Source organism: Alosa pseudoharengus, unplaced genomic scaffold (genome assembly GCF_046254945.1).
Source record: "Alosa pseudoharengus isolate Yale_2024_CS ecotype anadromous, Long Island Sound unplaced genomic scaffold, YU_APseudo_1.1 YU_APseudo_1.1_scf_13, whole genome shotgun sequence".
Lineage (NCBI taxonomy): Eukaryota > Metazoa > Chordata > Actinopteri > Clupeiformes > Clupeidae > Alosa > Alosa pseudoharengus.
The window spans coordinates 16280096-16290095 of NW_027468598.1; the positions used below are offsets into that span (position 1 = coordinate 16280096).

The 10000-nt window shown below is 46.0% G+C and overlaps 1 protein-coding gene across 1 annotated transcript in view; it reads left to right on the forward strand.

The window, feature by feature from the left end:
- The window catches only part of cog6 (component of oligomeric golgi complex 6), a 36932-nt gene that overhangs the window by 24382 nt on the left and 2550 nt on the right, over positions 1-10000 (forward strand). Inside the window, exons 12-18 of the mRNA XM_076282290.1 lie at positions 243-334; positions 750-867; positions 3404-3535; positions 3902-4069; positions 5273-5380; positions 8773-8826; positions 9205-9284. Of these exons, the coding sequence (XP_076138405.1) occupies positions 243-334; positions 750-867; positions 3404-3535; positions 3902-4069; positions 5273-5380; positions 8773-8826; positions 9205-9284 (752 nt within the window). The remainder of the gene's footprint in view (positions 1-242; positions 335-749; positions 868-3403; positions 3536-3901; positions 4070-5272; positions 5381-8772; positions 8827-9204; positions 9285-10000) is intronic.

Below are 10000 nucleotides of genomic sequence, written 5' to 3' on the forward strand. Positions count from 1 at the left end.
CATGCCAGTTTAAATATATTTCTCTTGCCAATGAAGTCTCTTGTGCAAGGCGTAGATAATTCTTGATCTTGAAATGGTTTGCAATATAAAGAGCTGTTCCACAAAGAGGTGTGTGTGTGTGTGTGTGTGTGTGTGTGTGTGTGTGTGTGTGTGTGTGTGTGTGTGTGTGTGTGTGTGTGTGTGTGTGTGTGTGTGTGTGTGTGTGTGTGTGTGTGTGTGTGTGGCGCTGGGTGATTTGTCAGATGCGCATCGAGCAGGTGATTGTTGCTGAGCCAGGTGCCGTGCTGCTCTATAAGCTCTCCAACCTGCTGAAGTTCTACCATCACACCATCAGGTAACATTACTGTACTCAAGCACAATGTTCACAACACCAAACGACCATCAGGGGTAAGCCACACAACAACATAGTTTATGACTTATTAGATTAGATTAGGTTGATCATTGATGAGTACAAACTGAAGGCTATATGGATGTTATGTGCTTACAATAGAGGATTCATAAAATCATAAAATATCCACTTTTTTTTTCTCTCCCTTGGGTAAATTCCCAATGCTTGCTGTAATACATTTGCTGTTTTTTAATCTGCTCAGCACAAAGGCACATTATAGCTCATGGAAATTCAGATTTGTAGTCTGTGAAAGTCAGGGTTTTTGACGTTTGACTTGGAAACATTTGAGATTTGACATTGGAGACGCTGGAGTAGGAGCCCTGTATTGAGCGCTGCCTCTGTGTGCTGTGTCCTCCCATAGTGTCATTGTGGGCACCAGTGTGGCAGCCCTCCTCATGACCATGGAGGAGATGCATGTCCTCAGCAAGAAGATGTTCTTCAACAGCCTCAGTCTCCACGCCAGCAGGCTCATGGACAAGGTGAGACCAAGCGAACGCCTTAGAGTTAGGTCAGCCGTTGAGGCTGGTACTGAATATTTGAAGAGTTCAGATGCAAAACCCTCTAAATCCATCTGACCACGTTTCTTTCTAATGAGCATTTTTTATCAGGCTCCTATAGGTTTTTGCTTACAAATCGACATTTCAGACCAGGAAGAGAGTGGAGGTGGCGGAGGTGGCGTTGAGAGGGTTTTGCATGTGAACTCTTTAATTTATGAACTTGACACCAGATTTGTGATATCAGTTTATCAACAGTGGGGATAGATGCTGCGATTGGTTGGCAAGGTTCTGAAGCTGCGGCACAGGCCAAGGTCTACGTTTTTCATAACTTCAGAATGCTAAGCTAAACATATTCTTGCATTACACTAGTTGTCAATGTTGATTGGTGAATCTGATCTTTGGTTTGTTGCTATTAAATTGTGGCCAATAACACAGGATTAACTGGTATCAGATATGAAGCATTTCAAACACAAGTAAAACACAAGTGTCAGGGTTTCTCACACTGACAATGGGAACTGCTTGTTCCTCTGGTGTTTTGAATCACATTCCTGGGCTAAAACCGTCTGCTAGATAAGTAGCTGTTACATTTGCCAGCATGGAACCGGAGATATCTTTGGTTATCTTGTGAGCTGAAAAACAAAAGATTTTGTGGGTGTGAAGGGAACCAAAAAACAAAAAGAGAAAAGAAGTATGAAAATATGAGGGAAATGTCCCTTCAGAGGCCTCCTTCACAATGAGCTCTTTTAGCTCTGCCAGGGTCTCTCGCTGGAGGACATATTCAGTCAGACCACGAAGCACACAACACTCTGTCACGACCCGCGCAACACTTTTAACATTTAACACTTCTTAAGGGATGGGGAGGGGAAGGGGGGGACTTGTATTTGAGTCGTTACTGCACAGTGTTAATTATTAAAATATTTCGCGTGGTTTTGTGCCCAAGCGGGGTGAACCCTGTGACCTTGGTGGAGCTGATGTCAGTCAGCAGATGCCTTGTATTCGAACCGAGTCATAGCATAGGGAATAATGAGGCTTCCTCATTTTTTGTAGCATGTGGGCACCACATGGCTGGGGGGGAGGGGGTCCAACCCTGTGTCCCTTAGTAGCTGCCCACTAACATGACTAATTAGCTAAGCTTTTAGGAAACCAATTGTTGCAGCGTTTCTCCAACACATCCAATCAGGACGCCGTGGCCTTTTTACCGGGAACAGATTCTGTTAAGGACTTTCTCAGATGTTTTGTGAATGTTCGGAGAGACTGCTCGCATACTACCCACCAGCCCACCCAGCCCCCCCTATTGTGCAGTTAGTGAAACTGTGAGCAACAACAGTGTTGTTAGCCCTAAGGTGAAGTGCCTTGTAAACACTGGGAACTCGGAGCGCTCGTTCTGCGTGGTTATGAGGCAGGCACTCGGCCTTCCAAAACATCATCCGCACTTCTCGGGAACCTGCAAATTGAATCCAAAATATCCCTTGACACGGATGTCCTGTCTCGTTGAGGGGGCCGGTCAATATTAGTGGAGGGGAACAGTAGCACAACCTCTTTCTCTCTCTCTCTCTGTCTGTCTCTCTCTCTCTCTCTCTCTGTCTCTCTCTCTCCTCATTGCCAACGCTCCACTCGAGATGGAATTATCCCCTTAGCGGCGGGCTAATCAAATCGCCTAGGGCTCAGAGACGTTACTTATCACTGGCGAGCAGTGCAGTCGATGTCAGAAATGCGAGCTTCCTCTAATCACCCACATTAGATGGCCCCACCGCGCAGATATTTTACACGTGTCACCCTGACTGGACCACACATCAGCTCACCTCCCTGGTCAGGGTGTGTGTGTGTGTGTGTGTGTGTGTGTGTGTGTGTGTGTGTGTGTGTGTGTGTGTGTGTGTGTGTGTGTGTGTGTGTGTGTGTGTGTGTGTGTGTGTGTGTGTGTGTGTGTGTGTGTGTGTGTGTGAGTGAGAGTGTGTGAGTGGGAGTGCGTGTGCGTGTGTGCGTGTGCGTGTGTGTGTGTGTGTGTGTGTGTGTGTGTGTGTGTGTGTGTGTGTGTGTGAGTGAGTGGGAGTGTGTGTCTTGGGGGGGGTTGGTGGGGTGGGGTGTGGAGTGCCTGCCATTTTCTCTCCTCCCAGCAGGCGTGCTGTCAACTAGCACAGGGTAGTAGCATAGTAGTAGTATAGTAAACAGAGCTGTCTCTCTCTCTCTCTCTCTCTCTCTCTCTCTCTCTCTCTCTTTCTGTGAGTACACTGAGGTCCTGATCTCCATCTGCTCTCTTCAGTGTATCGACAGCCTGCCTAAACCCACAGATCACCCAATCAATCTCTCAGCAAGAGGCGCGGAGAGACAGGCAGCGTGTGTGTTTTTCTCTCACCTGGCCCTAACGAGGAGTGAGCAGGAGTGAGACGTGTGCCGTATCGATCCATAATTGACCTCTCTCTCTCTCTCTCTCTCTCTCTCTCTCTCTCTCTCTCTCTCTCTCTCTCTCTCTCTCTCTCTCTCTCTCTATCCCTCTCTCTCTCCCTCCTTGCGCTGGCAGGTGGAGCTGCCTCCCCCAGACCTTGGCCCCACAGCCTCGCTGACCCAGACGCTGGCCCTGCTGCGCGAGGTGCTGGCCACCCACGACTCCTCGGTGGTCCCACTGGACGCCCGCCAGGCCGACTTCGCCCAGGTGAAATGAAGTGGTACTTTGTCGGGTCTCGCCGTGTCATTGTCTCATTGTTTCATTTCTCCTAGGCATTGACTGGCTTGGATGCCTAGCCATGTGTCTGTCTGTCTGTCTGTTGAAATCCGTCACTAATCAACTCTACAGTATTCAACGGTTCTCTTTCAGTATGTCTGCCTGTCTTTGTACACCCCCCCCACCCCCCCACCAGCCCCGATCAGCAAAAACACAGAGAGACATCTGAGACACACAATCACTTGTTTATATACTATGAGGAGAAGGATGACACTCCTTGGACAGCTGTGCCAGGTCTCTTGTACAGTAAGCAGACTCTTATCTGTAGCTGATATCGAGGTGGCCTGTGTTTTTCAGGTGCTGTCCTGTATCCTGGACCCTCTGCTGCAGCTGTGCACTGTGTCCGCGAGTAACCTAGGCACGGCCGACATGGCCACCTACATGGTGAACTGTCTGTACATGATGAAGACCACACTGGCTGTGTTCGAGTTCACAGACAAACGCCTGGAGATGCTGGAGTTTCAGGCAAGTCGGGGTTTCACGTGAATCTTTGCTCTCAGTTGACATGATCATGTGCTACTGCAGTCTGATCAAAACTACCACAAGGTCTTTAACTTGCTGACATGTGATGTGAGCTTTTTACAGAGGCTTGATCTCATTTATTTGTATTGTATTTTTAAAAGTAGATTTAGTACAAATATATTTTGTAAATGTAGGAAATATATGAAGAAATGTAGACAGGTTGATCAATATACAATATATTAATAATGTCAAATGTTAATGGTGAAATTAAGGCTTTAACTAGTTAGCTGATTAAGGGATGCATTAGTAATGCATTACTTGGTGATCTATGAGTTTGTAAATGGGACATTTTCAGTGACAAGGCAGAAATGTGAGATTGTTTGCTTTTTATTGATTTTTCAGGTCTGTGTGGTACACTCTGGTTCCGTAATGTTCTTGGGTACCTCCTCCCCCCTCCCCTTTGTAAAGAATAGCATGTGCTCAAACAGACGAGACATGCAAAGCACATCTACTGTTGATCTGCCTCTTCAGCCGTAACCCCCAAAGCGACAGACGTTTCCTTCTGTTTTTCACCTCTCCTGGCCTTACTCTTCTAGTACCCAGAGCTACTTCTGGGGGTTATGTCTTGTTCTACAGAGACTGAATTCAATTAAATCCCCTATTCTGCCACCAACCCAATCGTTAAAAAAACAATTTAACACTGGCCGCAGATATCCTCTGGCCAAACGTTGCATCACGCCAATACTGTAGAGGCCTGACGTAAGGTAGTGAGACCGTCCTCTCTCTCTCTCCTGCACCGTTAGCTTTTATATGCGCCACCAGCACAGTGGCCCTTGCCTGTTATGAAAGAAATGTGTTACTCTGTGTGAGCAATGGCCCTAAGCGGATGTAAGGATATAAATATCACTAACAAACGTAAAACAAATGTGTTTCTGTAAATAGTGCTGCATTATTCATTGCTGTTGGAGGAAGTGGCTTGGTCAGTAGACACTTCCAGTGCATTATGCAGACCAATGTTCAGAGACTGAAGAAACAGCTCTCGACTAGTACACAAATACCAGGAGAATGTTTATGGCAGATTGAAATAGCACTTTTCTTGTTTTGACTGTTCTGTAGTGGGTTTTGTTTATCTTTTCTGTCCGATATTCCCACCTCCACTGGATAATAGTTTATTTTTGTTATTTTGTTGTCGTTTTTTTTTCTCAGATCGAGGCTCACCTGGACACTCTGATAAACGAGCAGGCATCGTACGTGCTGACCAGGGCCGGCTTGAGCTACATCTACAGCACCCTGCAGCAGCACAGCCCTGAGCAGGTGCGGCTTCAACACACACTCTCACACACACACACACACACATCTCACCCATTCACACACACACACACACACACACACACACACACACACACACACACACACAAACATCTCACCCATTTACACACACACACACACACACACACACACACACACACACACACACACACACACATAAACACACATAAACACACATAAACAACTCACCCATTCACACACACAAACACACTCAAACAAATAACTCACCCATTCACACATACATGCACACAAAACATCTCATACACACACACAGACACAAACATCTCTTACACACATACACATCTCTCTGATATGCATGCACACACACACACACACACACACACACACATTAATCAACCAACCTAAATCTTCTATGTACAGTATATCAACACAGCACACCACAACATACTGTGTGGATAGCAGGCCAGTTCATATCATTTGAGGGCTAAAAAGCATATCTCACTGTGAAATATGTCCATCCAAACTGACAAACAGAATAGATAAGATAACAATATAAAACCAATGTCAGTGGTTCTGGGGGCTGGATGCAGCAATAAAAACCAAATAGATATCACAGGAGCAGCATAAAGGAACAGCAGGAGGTTCCATTAGATAGATGTCAGCTCTGCACAATGGAGATCTGACCTTTGTTACGGTTTCTGAGGGCTTGGCAGACCTTTTCTGTACAGCAAACTGACTTGCAGTGCAATATTCACTCCAACATCAGTGTGGTTAGTTATGGCCACTGCAGGAGAAAACCAACCAGCACCTGAGCTGGCTGGTCAGAGCCCTGCAAAACCTCGCAGAAGAGCCTTGAAAACCTGTGCTGGTAGCCTGACTGTCTGGGCTAAATATATGGTTAATCCAAACAAGAAAGTGATTTTTTTTTTCTTGCCAGCTCGCACTTTTTCAGGAGAAGATGTTTTTTGGAGTCCATCCTCAGCAGATGGTTCGCATTAATTCTGCCAAACCTGAGCACTGACTCACTTGCTGCACCATGCTTACAGGAGGAAAGGACTCTATTGTGTGGTGATGGTGGCACTGTCTCCCATCAATTATGTGTAATATATAGAATGTTTTAAGAGTATTTTTAAGCTAATGTACCCTTGTTGAGCCCATTACAAAGCGAAGACCTATAGAAGAAAAAAAGAGAGCACTTAGGTCTCTTTTTTTCAAATGTAATAGGCACATGAAAGAAAGCGATCACATGCCCAAGGCTTTTGAGTTACAGAAGACAACTCAGTCTTCTTTTTTGTGGTATTTTTGTATAGACGAGGTGTTTTTATGACAATTACTGTCTGTGCTATAGGCCGAGTTGCTCATCCACCGTGAGCACTAATAGCTCACTTTGCCATTTTTCATTTCGCAAGAATAGCCTCCATTGTTTATGAGAGCTGAGGTTGCCATGGCAACACCCATGGTTTAGACTCTCATTAATAAATTGGCCTGGTAAAGACTGGGGGCTTTTCAAGTCCATCACTACTCCCCTCGGTTAGTCATCGCAAGGCCTGAGAGAATGAAAAAAAAAATTGTGAAAGGAAATGGATGTGTTAATTGTATTAAAGTTTTTAGGAATATATATATATAAAAATGTGTTTTTATTATTATTATTATTATTTTTTAAGAAAGTTTACTTTACAAAGACCAAAAATAGTCAGAGGAGTCAGACTATTGTGTGGGAAATGAAGCAGTTCTGTAGAGTGAAGCACGTGGGAAATGGGGTGTGTACTGGCTCTTGTTTATATCGTGTGTGTGACTCTCTAGACTGCTCTGGTGTGGTGAGAAGCTTGTGGGCCTGGCACAGCCAGGCATTCTGGGCTTTGGCATGCTACGCTTATTTCATGCCACACCACCTTCTTCTTCTCACTCTTCTCCTCTCCTCTCTACCACGCCTGTAACACCACTCTGTATGGCCTTCACTCATTTTTTCCTCTTGTAATTATTCCCTTTCACCATCCAGACTCTCCCCCCCCCCCCCCCCCACACACACACATACATAATACTGTCACTTCTGCGTCTTCTCCTCTCGGCCTCACTAGCGCTACGCGTATGTGGACATGAGTTAGAACCCAAGGCCATCCGCCGCTGCTCGGGTTGATTTCTAAACAGGCGCAGAGTTCGCCGCCAGTGCCCCTGGCGTGCACACCATCACGGCGTCCGAGGCCTCACGCAAATATGCGCCACGGCTGTCTGTCTGTTGTTTGTTACAATTGCACTTGAGGGTATTGGCTGGATTATCAAAGAGAATGGTCCCTCATGAGTCAAAAAAGCTTGGCTTTATTTTTGTACTGTTTATGGTAGGCCTTTCACAACACAACACGACCTCCTATAATTGTCATGTCTTGTGGTCACAGTGTGGCAACCATCTCGCCATATCTTAAGTGCATCAAACCACAGTTTGTGTTTATGTTTCAGAGTTGTATTCGAGTTTATAAAAGACCTGTTAGGAATTCGACCTGTTAGTATTTTGCACATACTGGATTCAAGATGGTGTCCAAATTATTTCTTCATTCCTCAGTTTGCTTCTCTGTGACCGTCTGCCTGTGTGGCATCTTGTAGTGGTGTCACTTGGTCACGCCTAGAGAAGCAAAGGTCGCGGGAGACCCACGTTGCCTCCAGTCATGAAAACCCAGGAAGCCACTTGTTTGCTGTCATTTTTGATCTTTTTTTTTTTCTTCTTTACCATGCTGGCGTGCCATCCTTGTGCCATCTCTGTGCCACCTCTGTAATTTGGTGGAGTTTGGCGCGGAGCACGCCCCTGAAGAGCAGGACGTGTTTAGACGCCAGAAAGCCGCAAGCACTAGCTGGGGTGGCACGGGTGACGCAGATGGCTGGAGACGCGCTGGGAAAAGAAAGGCTCCTCTAGGGAGACGATCAGGAGTGGATCTTAAGGAGACGCATTCATAGTCTCCATCCTAGACTTCCATTCTGGCATTATGACACTGGCATTATGAGATTGACCCCACTTAATAACTCAACACCCTTAATTTTATGTTAGCATGTAAAGGGATCACAACTGTCACTGTGTTGTGACTGAACTGTTATATTTTTGCACTGAATGTGTAGACCTCCATGTCTGTCTCCTTCTCTTGCTCCCTTGCTCCTTTTTACACCATTTGATTCTCTCTCTCTCTCTCTCTCTCTCTCTCTCTCTCTGCTTCTTTCTCTCTCTCTCAGTCTCTTTCTGTCTCTCTGTTTCTGTATTTCTCTCTTTCTGTCTCTGTTTATTTCTTTCTCTCTCTTTCGTTCTATCCCTTCTTTCTTTATTTCTCTCTCTTTCCGTCTCTGTTTCGTTTCTTTCTCTCTCTCTTTCTGTCTCTCTGATTCTCTCTCTCTCTGTCTCTCATTCGTATTTTGATCTCTTGCTCTTGTTTCAGGGTCCTCTGGCAGACCTCCCCAGTATGGACAGTGCCTCGGTCAAAGGCGCCATGGTGAGTTCCCTTTCTCTCGCCCAGTAAGCAGGTGTGCCTGCATGTGCAGCAGCAACACAAACATGTCCAACCACACATGCACACACTCGCTTGAAAACATCTGCTAATGGTGGATGTCGGGTCCAGCTGTTAGAAGTGTAAAGCTTGAGTAGGTTTGGCTATGCAAGTGTACTTGGTATTGGTAGCATTCACTGTACAACCTAAATGCGACCATTGCTTAACTCTCCCTTTGCCTCTACTTTTGTAGTACGGTCAGAATACACGTTTTAAGTCTTTGACACTTACTTCACTGAAAACAAAAAAACAACAATTTAACAGGACTAGAATGAATTAAATCGAACTGAACCGTTTTGGTCACCAACGTCTTTCCCATTGCAGGTGCAGTTTGACCGCTACCTATCTTCCCCAGACACCTTATTGATGCCGCAGCTCAACTTCCTCCTCAGTGCAGCCATCAAGTGAGTAAGCCTACACAACGTGAGGGACACACGCATCCACCCCCAACGCCAGACTCCCGTCCATGACCCACATAAAGAAAGACTCACCATAAGCTCTGAGTAGTTGCTTGTAAAAAAGACCCCATAATAAAAAGTCCCCTTTTAATAAAAAAAAAAATACCCCATATCCTTCTACACAAACACACACACACACACACGCACGCACACACACTTGTACACTTACAATTCCCATTCCTGCAATGGCCGTCTCCATTAGGGCTCTTAGGAGCTTTCTGTTCTGTTCCTCATTGTTGTGTCATACAGGCCTAAATGCTCGTGCCCACGTTTGTGCGCCGGTCAGATGCTGCACTTTAATACCACTCACTGTTGACGCATTTGGAGGTTGGGATAGCAACATGAACATTCAGGTCTCTTTCTCTTTCTTTCTGCTATATTTCCCCCGTTCCTTCCTTCCTTCCTTCCTCCCTCCCTCTCTCACCACCTGAATGGAGGGCTTTTAGGCAGTAGTGATGGAGGGAGAGAGGAGAGGAGCAGGAGATGGAAGTGAGAGAAGAGGGGGCTGGGGGGGGGGGGGAGTGAGTGAGTCACATTTACGGGAAGCGGAGCCGTCATGAGAAGCTGTACTGGCTGTACCTCAGGTTAATGTTCCCCGCCGTTAATGGAGACGAGGATGCCGTTCATGGGCAGGACGCCATTAATTAGCCCCTGCTCCATTT